This window comes from Abramis brama, assembly GCF_963993115.1.
Source record: "Abramis brama genome assembly, chromosome: 1".
NCBI lineage: Eukaryota > Metazoa > Chordata > Actinopteri > Cypriniformes > Leuciscidae > Abramis > Abramis brama.
Window position 1 is genome coordinate 78,753,479 of NC_139963.1, and position 15,921 is coordinate 78,769,399.

General features: G+C 43.1%; 2 protein-coding genes across 2 annotated transcripts in view; one reads left to right on the plus strand and one right to left on the minus strand.

The window, feature by feature from the left end:
• Positions 1–696: 696 nt before the first annotated feature.
• On the plus strand, positions 697–1,611 carry LOC311089263 (uncharacterized protein). The gene is made up of 4 exons (XM_084123817.1): positions 697–988; positions 1,070–1,172; positions 1,267–1,334; positions 1,416–1,611. Exons 1-4 carry the CDS (start codon positions 896–898, stop codon positions 1,506–1,508), a joined length of 357 nt encoding a protein of 118 aa, XP_083979943.1. The 5' UTR covers positions 697–895; the 3' UTR covers positions 1,509–1,611.
• A 1,314-nt stretch (positions 1,612–2,925) lies between these two features.
• The window catches only part of LOC311088308 (uncharacterized protein), a 65,358-nt gene continuing 52,362 nt past the window's right edge, over positions 2,926–15,921 (minus strand). Inside the window, exon 3 of the mRNA XM_084122227.1 lies at positions 2,926–3,526. Within this exon, the coding sequence (XP_083978353.1) occupies positions 3,520–3,526 (7 nt within the window). The 3' untranslated portion in view covers positions 2,926–3,519. The remainder of the gene's footprint in view (positions 3,527–15,921) is intronic.

Genomic DNA, 15,921 nt, shown 5'->3' on the forward strand with positions numbered 1-15,921 from the left:
AACATATTCGGAAGAACAAGGTAAAAAATGAAGTGGTATGGTTATATTTCACTGTGCCATGGCTCAGAATTTTACTTTGTATTTATTGTGCTTATTTTAGTGATACATGATATATGGGAGGGCAAGAAACAGGAAGTGCTGTGGAGCAAAATGGGCCCCTACAAATTGTTCACCAAGAACCTGATGGGTCTGGCACCAGGCAAATGTTTAGAAAGTGAGGTAGGGTTGCATTCTCAAATTGTGCATGGTTACCTTTTTTTTTGTTTGGGTTCCTTGTTTTATCAATTCAATAGTCCTTATTTTGATTCTTTTTGTAAATAGGTTGTGAATGGTTACCTACACAATCTTAAAAACCGAATAAATGTGTCAGGAATGAAACGGGCATATTTCATTGATTCATACCAGATGACTGCAATCTGGAAAGGAAGCCAAAAGGGCTTGAAAAAGGTTTTTACATTTAAACACAAACTTCAAAGTGTTTTAGTATATTGAGAGTTTTTAAAACTGCTAATATTGTTTGTAGCTTGATCCATCCAGTTATGATGTTCTTTTCGGGGCTGTTTGTGTCAGCGACAACCATTGGACATTTATAGTAAGTTACTTTCTAAATTTCTACAGAAGTAGATACATGAATTGATGGTAATGCAGACTTAAGATGAATTATCTAATGACAGTTAATGTGTTTTTTAGGCAATGTTCCCACAATTGTCAAAATCCATATATATTGACCCTTTTGGTGCTAATGAATCAGCAATTTCAAAATGCAAGGATGCTACAAGGCAAGTATTGTATGCAAAGTTTCTTAAAACGTTGAGTTATCTGTTGTATATTATGTATTGCGGCTTAATGATGAGTGCACTTGCACACACTTCTATTTAATAGATCTTTCCTTAGGATGAAAGGTCTGAACATTTCCAGATGGGGATGCCACTCAGTTGTGCATCCTACCCAACAGGATTCCACATCATGTGGTGCATTTGTTTGCAAAGTAAGCTATACATACTTGTATTAATTTTACAGTCTTTATTGATAAAACATAATTCATGTATGGCATAACTGCTCACATCAGTTAGCAGAGCTGCTTCTTATGGAGGAAGAAATGACGTTTTCTAATGAAGAAGGTGTTGTTTTACTGCGTCTGGAAATTGCAAAAAGGCTTTTAAGAGAAACTGGTGAGAAAGAATCCTTTACATTTTTTTTATAGCCTTGACTACCTTTGTTATATAAGTTTTCTGGGCATGACATGACTCCCTCTACATATTATAGATGACCTTTCACAGCTCTATCGTTCGTGTGGAGAGCAGCACAGGCATGAAGGCCAAACTGTGCAATGGGTAAGAACAATTTATAAATGTACATTGCAAAACACACACTTAACATGTAACTTATTCTAATGTTTGTTCTTCCCTCCTTAGATTGAATGTACAGAATGTGGAAGGTGGTACCACTGGGACTGTGTGGGTAGACCTTCCACAGTTGGCAAATACAGCTGCCCTGCATGCATGTAGTGCATTTGTCCTGCCTTATTTATTTATTTTCTGTTATTGTTGCTTCAATATGTTATGTTTATTGAACATTCCCCTAAATAAATGCTGTGGGTAATTCACTGGATCCTACCTGTATGTCATTCATTATAAATTATTATTATATTTGCATAACTATGGCTTATCCCTTTTCTCCACTCTTAAGAAACATTTATGGAGTGTCCTGTATGCTTTAACTCATTCCTCAGCTTAAATTAATAACTTGTTCCTTTAACTACAGTGCATTGCTGCTCAATTTAAATTAAGCCACAAACCATGCATCAAAAATAATCTGCGAATACACACGCACAGCAAAGACACAATGTAAATATTTTATTGAATGTAACAATTGTCATCTAGATACGAATTCCATTGAAACGAATGTAACAAAATGATGTGGGCGTGGTCTGACTGTGTGTCGCGAAATTAAAAAAACAACAACAAAAAAGCTTCCCTTAAACGGCGTCTGAAACATACAGCGGAGCAGCGACAGAGGAAACATTAATTTTAACATTAATTTACCAATAATATGGAAATCTTTTAAATCTGCTCAGTGGAAAATTCGCTGTGACGAATCTGTAGCCGTCTAACATCTGCTGGAAATCCATGTAAAACTAACTGCGTGCACGCGCGTTCCCCCAGTTAACATGATCCCCAGTTGAACCGTAACACCGGCACTGGCAGTACGAGCACTAAACCGAGGGTAACACGGTTTGACGCCATTGACTGGCGACTCCCTCACACATCCTTGGTTATAATCGCAATTTTCTCACGGTTTACAAATAGTTGGAAACATTTGGGATATTGTAAGTAATCAAATAAACAAAATATATAACAATGGCCTAGTGGTTTTTGGATATTTTACTGCAAAATTCTTACATAGCGCACCTTTAATCTTGTGTTCTGTCTCAGTCACCAGCTGGTGTGCCCAGGTCGACCACTAGAGGGCACTCCTCCTCTGACCTTTGCCACTCAGCCATGAACTTCAGTCCCCATAATCCTTTGCCCGGACTCATCATGAATTATTGCTTTCACCTGTTTGTCATTATCGTTTGTCTCAGCCTATTTAAACCATGTTCTCTTTGTCATTTCTCAGCGAGGTTTAGTAGTTGTCATGTTGCACGTCTGAGTGCTCTCCCTTGTCTCTTGTGTTTTTATCGTGGATTGTTTGCAAGTGTTTTGACCCTTTGTCTGGCATATGACTACGATTCTGGATTTTCCAATGAAGCTGCGCTTGGATCTTACTAAAGTCTCAGAGCAATCCGTGACACGTTCCCCTCCCAGTCTAGGGGTCGGGAGGAGAGGTAACAAAGGAAAAGAAAGTATGATAACGTAGAGATGTAAAAATATGTGCAGAACACACTTCAGCCTCAGTCTCAGAGTGAAAACATAACACAACTTTAAGGAAAAGTAAAAGTATTTATTTCCTTCATATATCAAAAAGGCTTAACAAAAGATGGGAATAAATCTTCAGGAGAGAGCAAGGCCTAAAATAATAAACAGAAAAGAAGCAACAACACAAACTTCCCTGAGCTTCCTCTCTAACCAGGAACTGGAGGAAAAAAATATATATACATTTTGACAAAAACAGAATTAAAGACAATTATGACAAAAAATCAGTCAAGGCAAATCAATCATAAAGATCTTCTTTATCAGATCTACTGTGTCCATCTCCTCTCCTGTAAATCTTCCCAAACTCAACACAATGATGAACACATGAGGTCCAGGTGACAACATGGAAATACATTTCAATATTTATTTTAATGCTTGATCATTCGTCAGTGTCGTGTCAAAGAGACCTGGAGTATCAACAACAGTTACTGATCGACCATCAACTTCACAAACTCTCTTTTCACAAACTGTCGTGACTGAATCTAGTCTTAATTCACTGACAAACTCATCTCTTCCCAGAATACTGTTTCCTGTTGCACTCTTCCCATTTCCTGTCTTCCCGATCAGAGCAATCCTCAGACACTCCTGATCATCTTGTTGATCTTCAGCACCTGAAAATCACAGTGGTAGAAAGAAAACTTAAGCTCATAACTTTAATATTGTTATGTTGGATTGTAGAAGTTGCAGCTGAATGCTAATTGATTATGAACTGAAAAAAAAACAAAACATTGTCACTTGCAATAATAATAATAAATAATTAAAGCTGCAAGCAGCATTTATCAGGGTTCAAGCATTTAAGGCCTTTAAGCAGATAAGGCATATTGATTCTTAAATCCCAATAATCGATTAGTCATCCTGTTTTCAGTTGATGAATGAATGGAACATTGTTGAGCACATCCCATCCAATAAATCGCAATAATCTTTGTGCTTTGTTACTATTGATATTAAACAAAGTCTCAGATTTCAAATTGCATTTTCTTACGAAATTCAAAAACAAATACCGTTTTGGTGCTGTGGCGTGAGATCGCTCTGGCTCAGCTCAAGAGAAGCACATGATGTTCTCTTCCGCCTTAACACCAGTTACAGCGCCAAATAAACATTTAAAAATGCCAAGCCGAGGCGTAAACACAGTAGATGTAAGTAGCTACAATGTGCAGTCTCCCTGTCTCTTCGTGATCGTCAGCACACCCCCCCCCCCCGACGATATCAGCACTCCCCACCCCCCGACGATATCATCGTCCATCGCAATGTTTTACTGTAAACATCGTCAACTGCCAATTTAGGGGACATCGTCCAACCCTAGCACCATATTATATATTCATAATGCAAGTTTTTATGACAGCCACCATTTAAATGTTTATATTTCATATAACTTTATGATTATAAAAATAAAAACTGTAATTTGAGTGTGTATACAAAGTTATTTTTTATCTTCAATATTATAGTAGGCTTATGAAGCCTAGTAGGCTACAACTGACTCCATAGTTTACAGCATTAGTTAAGAGATTTGTTTCCTTGAGAAAATTTGCCATGTATTGTACCTGATATCCAAAATAATCAATATTGAATCAAAAACTAATCGAATTGTGAAATGAGTGTCAATACCCAGCCCTAATGAATACCCAGTGTTATGGAAAATAATTTTATTTTCATTTTTTTATTCATATTAATGATCTTTCCCTATAACGAGCGACGTCTCGTGGTTCCATCGCAGAGAGCCACAAAATCACTTTCCAGAACATTCTCATTCACAGTTCCATGCTGGTGGAACACTCTCCCCTCCCTCATCCGGAATGCAGAATCCCTGACAACCTTCAAAAAGCATCTGAAAACCTATCTCTTCGGTGAGCACTTAACCACATAATAAAAAAAAAATTAATAAAAAAAAACACCTCCCCTTTCCCTCTAAAAACCTCACTTATCGGGCTTATGCTACTCTGAATAATGCCTGAACTTTGTATCTTGAGCACTTCTTGCGTAGCTTTTGTTTTTGCCTCTTCATGATGACTCGCTTAATCTAGTCCTGCTTTGTAAGTCGCTTTGGATAAAAGCGTCTGCTAAATGACTAAATGTAAATGTATAATAAATCATGTACTTTCCTAATAAGGCAGAGAAAGGTTAAATTGGCTAAGAGCCTGGGCTATGGCCCCATGTTATCTATGTTATGAGATATAAAGATTTAAAGAGGGAGAGAGCCTCCCCTCTGGGCACTCTCACATTCTCCTGACTGACTGTGTGACTGTGAGCCTTTCTTGCAAGAAATTAACCATTATAATCATTGACTGAACATTTGTCTCTTATTAACAATTGTTTATTGTTGTTAATAGAATGTCGTCAAAAATGAGATTCGATTTTTAGATTCAATTTCTGAATGTGTACTTGGTCAAATTAGTGCCCAGGTCAAAGCCTCCAAGTACTTTGCAGTGGAGTTGGATTGCACACATTGCTGGCCTCTGCATGCAGCAACGATTTTGCGTTTCAGGTTCCTATTCATAATGGCCAGTGCTGGAATCATCACCATGAAATCTCTTTTGCTTTCTAAAACGTCTCTCTCTAAACTCAGGGGAAGCTTCCATCTCAATGGCTATTCGGCGTGCAATGTCAAGGGATTTTTGAAAGCCCTGCACTCTATACTTAAGCAAGAAATCTTTAAGAGAGTCTATCATTCCAATGGCAGTGTCCATCGAGATGTTCACTTCTTGCATTGCTTTGCTGACATGGTGATCTCTGACAATAGATCAAACCAATCCAAGAGGCACATGAGGAACTCCATGCTGACAATCTCGCCAGACAGCGACGTTTCCTCTGAGACAGTGTTGCCGTCTTTTTCCACTTCCTCAAGCTTTTCCAAAGCATCAAGAATCCCCCCAACTGAAAACGTACAGCTTTGACAGAGTTTATTTTTGCTTCTCACCTGGTATCGCTCAGAGGCTTCAGTGTAATGTCCACAAATTCTTTCAGAATATCTCACCTCTTCACCGAAGCCGAACAAATGGTGTACAGTCTTTGGAGAGCGTCAAAAAAGGTTAGACACACTCTGTTTGATGACAGCATCACATAACAGGAGGTTCAGACTGTGGCTACAGCAGGGGATAAATAGTGCCTCTGGACTAGAGGTCTGCACAGGCTTCAAAATTTAGCCCGTACCCGGAATCATTTAACCCGACCCAACCAGAACATTACGGTTATATTTCAAGCCGAAGCCCAACCCGAGGTCCGTTTCTCACAGCAAATACCTTTCTTTTTTTTTTTTGTGCAATACGCTGTATTTTATGATTGCTTACAACTATAATTAAAAATAGGCTACCCTTCGCAGTCAGCAGCACAGAAGAAAAAAAAAAGAGCAAAAGCTCAGACTTACTAATTACAAAACTTTGATGTGGTTGAACAGGTGAAACAGTCACAAACCCAAACATTAAACTTCAGTTGCACAACTATTTACACAAATATATCCTTCTCAGTAGACTACGAGTTATGAAGGAAAAGAACAGCATCGAGAGTTGATGGTTTCAGCGCCACCCTCTGATTGCGGTGTTGTGTCTGAAATAGCACGCGCAGGCTATTCATTAAACATTAACCCAAACCCGACCCGAAACCTGTGAGTTTTCCGGGACCCGTCGGGCTCGGGTCGGGTAGCAGACCTCTACTCTGGACACTTCTGCTGCACCAATGCTTGCACACCCTTGTGTATACCCCTCATATTTGAGCCATTGTCATAGCTCTGCCCCTACAGTTTGCCAACTCCAACCCCAGGTTATCCAGCACCCCAGTCAGTGTTTCTGTGAGGCCTTTACCAGTTGTGTCCTTCACGACTGTGAAGCCAACAAAAGACTCATTGATGGTGGCATTCTTGTTGTCGTCTGTATGAACATACAGGATTATTACGGAGGCCAGCTCCTGCTTTGAAATGTCAGGTGTGCAATCCATCTCCACTGCAAAGTACTTGGAGGCTTTGACCTGGGCACAAATTTGACCTAGTACACATACAGAAATTGAATCTAAGAATTCATTTTGAGTGCACCAGGAAAGATATCCTGTGGTTTCTTTAGAGGCTATCTTTCTAAGATGCTCTGCTAGTGTGACATCATATTGTGCTATGGCATCAAGGACACCCAGGAAATTTCCATTTTAAGGATCTCCTAACTAAGCATTCTTCCCCTTCAGTGGCAAGTTCCTTTCTGCAAGGAAGAGTATGCAGTCGATCACTCTCGTTAACACTTCTCCAGTGTGCCTTTTCAGCATCTATGGCTCTTTGCAATGTTCTGTCAATAGTTTTACCAAGGTGTAAGCGTGATGCTAATTCTTTACACAACTGATAAGCATTTATGTGATCAACACTGGTTTCATGGTGCTGCAGCATTTTTGAAAGACACTGTAAGTTATTGTACCCCACCACAAAGCATGTGTCAACAACTCTAGCTCCACCAAAAAGCTTACATGCAAAACTTTATTTGTCCTTTTGGAGTACAGTAACCAATCCCGCTGCACTTTTTCTCCATTGGAGGGAAAAACACTGTCTACTCATGTCTGATCTTGGATACGGCCCATCAGGACATTTCTGTGGGCCATTCTCAAGCATACACTACCTAAATGAGTCCCCAATCTGGTGTGGTGGTGGCCAGTCAGATGGATCTTCTGAGTAAGGCCTTGTCTCGGCCCTCTCCTTTTCACCTCTCTGTTCCATTTCTACCTCCCTCTCCTCTTCACCTCTCTGTTCCACATTCTCTTCCACCTCCCTCTCCTCTTCACCTCTGTTCCATTTCCACCTTATTATTTCCACCTCCCTCTCCTCTTCACCTCTCTGTTCCACATTCTCTTCCACCTAATTCTCCTCTTCACCTCTCTGTTCCATTTCCACCTCCCTCTCCTCTTCACCTTTCTGTTCCACATTCTCTTCCACCTCCCTCTCCTCTTCACCTCTGTTCCATTTCCACCTTATTCTCCTCTTTACCTATGTTCCATTTCCACCTCCCTCTCCTCTTCACCTCTCTGTTCCACATTCTCTTCCACCTCATTCTCCTCTTCACCTCTGTTCCATTTCCACCTTATTCTCCTCTTCACCTATGTTCCATTTCCACCTCCCTCTCCTCTTCACCTCTCTGTTCCACATTCTCTTCCACCTAATTCTCCTCTTCACCTCTCTGTTCCATTTCCACCTCCCTCTCCTCTTCACCTTTCTGTTCCACATTCTCTTCCACCTCCCTCTCCTCTTCACCTCTGTTCCATTTCCACCTTATTCTCCTCTTTACCTATGTTCCATTTCCACCTCCCTCTCCTCTTCACCTCTCTGTTCCACATTCTCTTCCACCTCATTCTCCTCTTCACCTCTGTTCCATTTCCACCTTATTCTCCTCTTCACCTATGTTCCATTTCCACCTCCCTCTCCTCTTCACCTCTCTGTTCCACATTCTCTTCCACCTAATTCTCCTCTTCACCTCTCTGTTCCATTTCCACCTCCCTCTCCTCTTCACCTCTCTGTTCCACATTCTCTTCCACCTCCCTCTCCTCTTCACCTCTGTTCCATTTCCACCTTATTCTCCTCTTCACCTCTCTGTTCCATTTCCACCTCCCTCTCCTCTTCACCTCTCTGTTCCACATTCTCTTCCACCTCATTCTCCTCTTCACCTCTCTGTTCCATTTCCACCTTATTCTCCTCTTCACCTCTGTTCCATTTCCACCTCCCTCTCCTCTTTACCTCTCTGTTCCATTTCCACCTCCCTCTCATCTTCACCTCTCTGTTCCACATTCTCTTCCACCTCATTCTCCTCTTCACCTCTCTGTTCCATTTCCACCTCATTCTCCTCTTCACCTCTGTTCCATTTCCACCTCCCTCTCCTCTTCACCTCTCTGTTCCATTTCCACCTCCCTCTCTTCGCCTCTGTTCCATTTCCACCTCTGCTCCATTTCCACCTCCCCTCTCTTCACCTCTGTTCCATTTCCACCTCCCTCTCCTCTTCACCTCTCTGTTCCATTTCCACCTCCCTCTCTTCACCTCTATTCCACATTCCCTTCCCCCTCATTCTCCTCTTCACCTCTCTGTTCCATTTCCACCTCCCTCTCCTCTTCACCTCTGTTCCATTTCCACCTCCCTCTCCTCTTCACCACTCTGTTCCACATTCTCTTCCACATCATTCTCCTCTTCACCTCTCTGTTCCACATTCTCTTCCACCTCATTCTCCTCTTCACCTCTTCGCCTCTGTTCCATTTCCACCTCTGCTCCATTTCCACCTCCCCTCTCTTCACCTCTGTTCCATTTCCACCTCCCTCTCCTCTTCACCTCTCTGTTCCATTTCCACCTCCCTCTCTTCACCTCTATTCCACATTCCCTTCCCCCTCATTCTCCTCTTCACCTCTCTGTTCCATTTCCACCTCCCTCTCCTCTTCACCTCTGTTCCATTTCCACCTCCCTCTCCTCTTCACCACTCTGTTCCACATTCTCTTCCACATCATTCTCCTCTTCACCTCTCTGTTCCACATTCTCTTCCACCTCATTCTCCTCTTCACCTCTCTGTTCCACATTCTCTTCCACCTCCCTCTCCTCTTCACCTCTGTTCCATTTCCACCTCCCTCTCCTCTTCACCTCTCTGTTCCACATTCTCTTCCACCTCCCTCTCCTCTTCACCTCTCTGTTCCATTTCCACCTCCCTCTCCTCTTCACCTCTCTGTTCCACATTCTCTTCCACCTCATTCTCCTCTTCACCTCTGTTCCACATTCTTTTCCACCTCATTCTCCTCTGCTCCATTTCCACCTCCCTCTCCTCTTCACCTCTGTTCCATTTCCACCTCCCTCTCTTCACCTCTGTTCCATTTCCACCTCCCTCTCCTCTTCACCTCTGTTCCATTTCCACCTCCCTCTCCTCTTCACCTCTGTTCCACATTCTCTTCCACCTCATTCTCCTCTTCAACTCTGTTCCATTTCCACCTCCCTCTCCTCTTCACCTCTCTGTTCCACATTCTCTTCCACCTCCCTCTCCTCTTCACCTCTGTTCCATTTCCACCTCCCTCTCCTCTTCACCTCTCTGTTCCACATTCTCTTCCACCTTCCTCTCCTCTTCACCTCTCTGTTCCATTTCCACTTCCCTCTCATCTTCACCTCTCTGTTCCACATTCTCTTCCACCTCATTCTCCTCTTCACCTCTGTTCCATTCCCACCTCCCTCTCCTCTTCACCTCTCTGTTCCACATTCTCTTCCACCTTCCTCTCCTCTTCACCTCTCTGTTCCACATTCTCTTCCACCTCATTCTCCTCTTCACCTCTCTGTTGCATTTCTACCTCCCTCTCCTCTTCACCTCTGTTCCACATTCTCTTCCACCTCCCTCTCCTCTTCACCTCTGTTCCATTTCCACCTCCCTCTCCTCTTCACCTCTCTGTTCCACATTCTCTTCCACCTCATTCTCCTCTTCACCTCTCTGTTCCACATTCTCTTCCACCTCTTTCTCCTCTTCACCTCGTTTCCATTTCCACCTCCCTCTCCTCTTCACCTCTCTGTTCCACATTCTCTTCGCCCTCATTCTCCTCTTCCACCTCTTTATTCCATTTCCACCTCCCTCTCCTCTTCACCTCTCTGTTCCACATTCTCTTCCACCTCATTCTCTTCACCTATCTGTTCCATTTCCACCTCCCTCTCCTCTTCACCTCTCTGTTCCATTTCCACCTCCCTCTCCTCTTCACCTCTCTGTTCCATTTCCACCTCCCTCTCCTCTTCACCTCTTTGTTCCATTTCCACCTCCCTCTAATCTTCACCTCTCTGTTCCACATTCTCTTCCACCTCCCTCTCCTCTTCACCTATTTGCAACCTGTCTTTTGAAAATCATATTTCATATGTTACAAGAACAGCTTTTTTCCACCTTAGAAACATTGCTAAGCTACGTAATATGCTATCAGTTTCTGATGCAGAAAAGTTAGTTCATGCATTCATGACCTCGAGACTAGATTACTGTAATGCTTTATTAGCTGGTTGTCCTGCATCCTCAATAAACAAGCTACAGTTAGTCCAAAATGCAGCCGCTAGAGTTCTTACTAGATCAAGAAAATATGATCATATAACACCGATTTTATCATCACTGCATTGATTACCTATAAAGTTCCGTATTAATTACAAGGTATTGCTACTGACTTATAAAGCCCTAAACGGCTTAGCTCCCGTCTATTTAACGGATCTTCTATCGCCCTATAATCCATTGCGCTCTTTAAGATCAATAAATTCGAGGCTTTTGGTCATACCTAGGATATCTAGATCCACCAAAGGAGGGAGAGCATTTTCACATTAAGCTCCAAAACTCTGGAATAGCCTTCCTGATACTGTTCGTTGCTCAGACTCGCTCTCCCAGTTTAAAACTAGATTAAAGACGCATCTTTTCGGCCAGGCATTCATATAACATTTTAAATCTTACTGTTCAAACTACAATCTGGCCTCTAGTTCATAAATGCCAGAGGAGAACTGGCCCCCGACTGAGCCTGGGTTCTCCCAAGGTTTTTTTTCTCCATTGGGTCACCTGATGGAGTTTTAGGACACCATTAGGTCACTTGTACCCCTTTTCCACCAAGGCAGAGCTGGTGCTGGTTCGGAGCCAGAGCCTAGTTTCAAATCGGTTCTTTGTTTTTCCACCGCCAAAGCACCAGCTCCGAACCAGTAAAACTGGTTCTTAAGTAGCACCAAATCATTGCAGGGTCTAGAACGGAGCCAAGAAAGAACCACTTGCGTCAGGGGCTGGGGGCGGGGTTACTGTGACCAACAAGACGAAATAGAAACTTGTGACCGCCATTTTTAAATAGCAGCTAGTCGAGTTAACAGCAGCTCGATTATAATATCCGTCTATGTAAGTTACGGCGAGCTGCACGAACGCGTTGGATTCCGATGTATTTTTGCAAACCCATGAGCATCCATAGTATTGCAACGTCCGTTATTGTTGATGGTTTGTTCGAGATGCATCGGAGCGGCGAGGGCCGATCGGAGCTGCGGGAGTGTTCGGAGAGCATACGACTCCTTGTGCTTTTAGATCGCTATCGCAGTGCTTTGATGTCATGCGGCGATCGATCTGCGAGAAGCCGATGCATCTCGAACAAGCCTGGCATGTTTGTGTTTGGCGCTACCGCACTAGCGGTTGCTGGGCAACATGAGACGTATAGACCAATTTTCAGTTGGTAAACATGGTGACGTTTTCTTGTGGGCGGAGCTTAGCTGGTGGCAGAACGATCCCTCTGGCCGCTTCACTAACGTTAGCATGCAAGTTTTGTTAGCTTGTTTTTTAATAATGACTGGAGAAAATCCGATTTGATTTTAATGTGCAAGGTCACTCACTGTCCAGGGCCGCGATTGTTATTTGCAAAAGTTCATTTTAACGGACACGCTCTGTCAATGGATGGACGATCTGACAGGATTAATGTTAACGCTGCCTCCGGTTGAGTGGCCTGACTTCTACACCTGCCCGATAGAGAAACTGAGCGTAAAGAGAAACTGAGGCCATATAAATCTTTAGATGCCCATAACTGTACTAAATGGTCACGTTACGTACAAGACTTGTGTGGTAAGTTAACGTTAGCCTACGATCTGCAGTTCTGCCTAGCCAGCGCCACGGCCAGGCACAAAGACGACAATGAATGTAAAGAGTGACATTACGGTACAATTTTAACGATGTGAATATTTTCTAGAAATAAAAATTCCAGATACAGCATATTCATTTTTAAAACTATGTATTTGATTACCCTTTCTTACCAGGTTCCTCAAAAAGTAATTGTTATAGCAGCTAACGTTAGTCATAATCAGTCAAAACAATGATGATTCACAAATAATCACAATAATTTAGAAAACATTATATGCGATAAAATTTCAAATTGGAGCCTGTACTCCGTCGATTCGTGCACCCAACAACACAACAAGATGACATTTAATAACAATAATAATAATTTAAGCTCCTTATTATGTAGCCGAATCTGTGCTGGTTTGTATTGGCCGCCTCCAGTTTTCCGTTCGTTTTGTCACCAGCTAACGCTGTGACGTAGGCTTGAAATTGGTCTACAGTGACGTAAGATCTGGCTCTGTTGTGGCTCTCTAGCCGGTGGAAAGGCAAACCGGTTCTTAGTAAGCTCGTCAGTCGAACCAACTCTGAACCAGCTTTGGCTCTGGCTCTGAACCAGCACCCGGTTCTTGTTGGTGGAAAAGGGGTATTGATGGAGTTTTCGGTTCCTTGCCACTGTTGCCTTTGGCTTGCTCAGTTGGGGATATTTTGGGGATATTTAATTTTATCAATCAATAAATTTACACTAGAAACAAACCTTGTTGTGTTATTTTGGTTTAATGCTGTGAAGCTGCTTTGATGCAATCTGTATTGTGAAAAGCACTATATAAATATACTTGACTTGACTTGACTCTTTGTTCCATTTCCACCTCCCTCTCATCTTCACCTCTCTGTTCCACATTCTCTTCCACCTCCCTCTCCTCTTCACCTCTGTTCCATTTCCATCTCCCTCTCCTCTTCACCTCTCTGTTCCACATTCTCTTCCACCTCATTCTCCTCTTCACCTCTGTTCCATTTCCACCTCCCTCTCCTCTTCACCTCTCTGTTCCATTTCCACCTCTGTTCCATTTCCACCTCCCTCTCCTCTTCACCTCGGTTCCACATTCTCTTCCACCTAATTCTCCTCTTCACCTCTGTTCCATTTCCACCTCCATCTCCTCTTCACCTCTCTGTTCCACATTCTCTTCCACCTCCCTCTCCTCTTCACCTCTCTGTTCCATTTCCACCTCCCTCTCCTCTTCACCTCTCTGTTCCATTTCCACCTCCCTCTCCTCTTCACCTCTGTTCCATTTCCACCTCCCTCTCCTCTTCACCTCTCTGTTCCACATTCTCTTCCACCTCATTCTCCTCTTCACCTCTGTTCCATTTCCACCTCCTTCTCTTCACCTCTGTTCCACTTCCACCTCATTCTCCTCTTCACCTCTCTGTTCCACATTCTCTTCCACCTCCCTCTCCTCTTCACCTCTGTTCCATTTCCACCTCCCTCTCATCTTCACCTCTGTTCCACATTCTCTTCCACCTCATTCTCCTCTTCACCTCTCTGTTCCACATTCTCTTCCACCTCATTCTCCTCTTCACCTCTCTGTTCCACATTCTCTTCCACCTCCCTCTCCTCTTCACCTCTCTGTTCCATTTCCACCTCTCTCTCCTCTTCACCTCTCTGTCCCACATTCTCTTCGCCCTCATTCTCCTCTTCACCTCTTTGTTCCATTTCCACCTCCCTCTCCTCTTCACCTCTCTGTTCCACATTCTCTTCCACCTCCCTCTCCTCTTCACCTCTCTGTTCCACATTCTCTTCCACCTCATTCTCCTCTTCACCTCTGTTCCATTTCCACCTCCCTCTCCTCTTCACCTCTCTGTTCCACATTCTCTTCCACCTCATTCTCCTCTTTGTTCCATTTCCACCTCCCTCTCCTCTTCACCTCTCTGTTCCACATTCTCTTCCACCTCATTCTCCTCTTCACCTCTCGGTTCCACATTCTCTTCCACCTCATTCTCCTCTTCACCTCTCTGTTCCACATTCTCTTCCACCTCATTCTCCTCTTCACCTCTGTTCCATTTCCACCTCCCTCTAATCTTCACCTTTCTGTTCCACATCCTCTTCCACCTCATTCTCCTCTTCACCTCTTTGTTCCATTTCCACCTCCCTCTCCTCTTCACCTCTGTTCCACATTATCTTCCACATCCCTCTCCTCTTCACCTCTGTTCCATTTCCACCTCCCTCTCCTCTTCACCTCTCTGCTCCACATTATCTTCCACATCCCTCTCCTCTTCACCTCTGTTCCATTTCCACCTCCCTCTCCTCTTCACCTCTCTGTTCCACATTCTCTTCCACCTCATTCTCCTCTTCACCTATCTTTTCCATTTCCACCTCATTCTCCTCTTCACCTCTTTGTTCCATTTCCACCTCCCTCTCCTCTTCACCTCTCTGTTCCACATTTTCTTCCACCTACTCTGAGCAATGCCTGAACTTTATATTTAGAGCACTTTCTTGCATAGTTTTTTGCCTCGCTTGCTTTAGTCCTCAGTTGTAAGTCACTTTGGATAAAAAGCGTCTGCAAAATGACAATGTAAACCTCATCTTCACATCTCTTTTCCACATTCTCCTCAGTGGTGAGTGGCTTTCCATCTCTGTCTGCACTATTTTTCACCCAAAAAGGACACAGTGAATAGGTTGGTCAACAGAACTTCAGACCATACTGGACATTTAGTTTTGTGTGGTCTAACTAATAGAACTCCTACTTGATGTCTTCACTGGTCTCATCTGCACTTGATGCCATCGCCGACCTCCCCTACAATCCGCCCTAATGTTAGACCTACCTGTTGCCTTCCCCTGTCTTTCCTGATCCACCATCCTCACACCTGAATGAAATGAACTCACTGTCAAATAAAGCAGCCTAAATTAAATTCTTAAATCACCCTAGTGATGGCATCAGATCTGTCGAAAAAGTCCTGGCAGAAAGCGATGCATAAGGAAGGATGTAGTGTAACGACACCCAGTTCCTGGAATGCACTAATATTTTGTTGGTTGTACCAGTTTGCAACAATTATTAGTTAACACTAAGTTGTCAACAATTCAGAAAAAAATTATAATTCGTTGTTACTCTACATCCTTATGCATCGCTTTCTGCCAGAACTTTTACATGCTTTTCCCACAAGTGGCGTGGTTTCATTCTGCTTTTGTTTGCCGTGTGCCAGGAAAAAAAAGGTTGCAAAATGAGACCATTTACTCGCAGTCTAGAGCCCTGTATAGTGCTGTATTTCTGCTTTACATGAGCGCCACCTACTGTCAGAGTGAATTTGTGTTTTTTTGCATTGATCTGAACAGACAAAATAGACATTACTGTTGGTTGAACACAAGTTAAAAGATATCAATCAACAAAATGTCCTGTGCTCACCACACACCGGCTATAGGTGGAGAGGAGAGATTTGGCTATAGGGTGATGTGTGGCTAACTCACACAGAAGAGACTTTGTTGCTCAGCACAT

Bases quoted from the DNA above. Each gene is read 5' to 3' on its own strand.
- LOC311089263 (XM_084123817.1), top strand. From the start codon at position 896: ATGAAAGGTCTGAACATTTCCAGATGGGGATGCCACTCAGTTGTGCAT. The intron at 989-1,069 runs GTAAGCTATACA...TGCTCACATCAG, and splicing joins GTGGTGCATTTGTTTGCAAA to TTAGCAGAGCTGCTTCTTAT. The intron at 1,335-1,415 runs GTAAGAACAATT...TTCCCTCCTTAG, and splicing joins AAGGCCAAACTGTGCAATGG to ATTGAATGTACAGAATGTGG.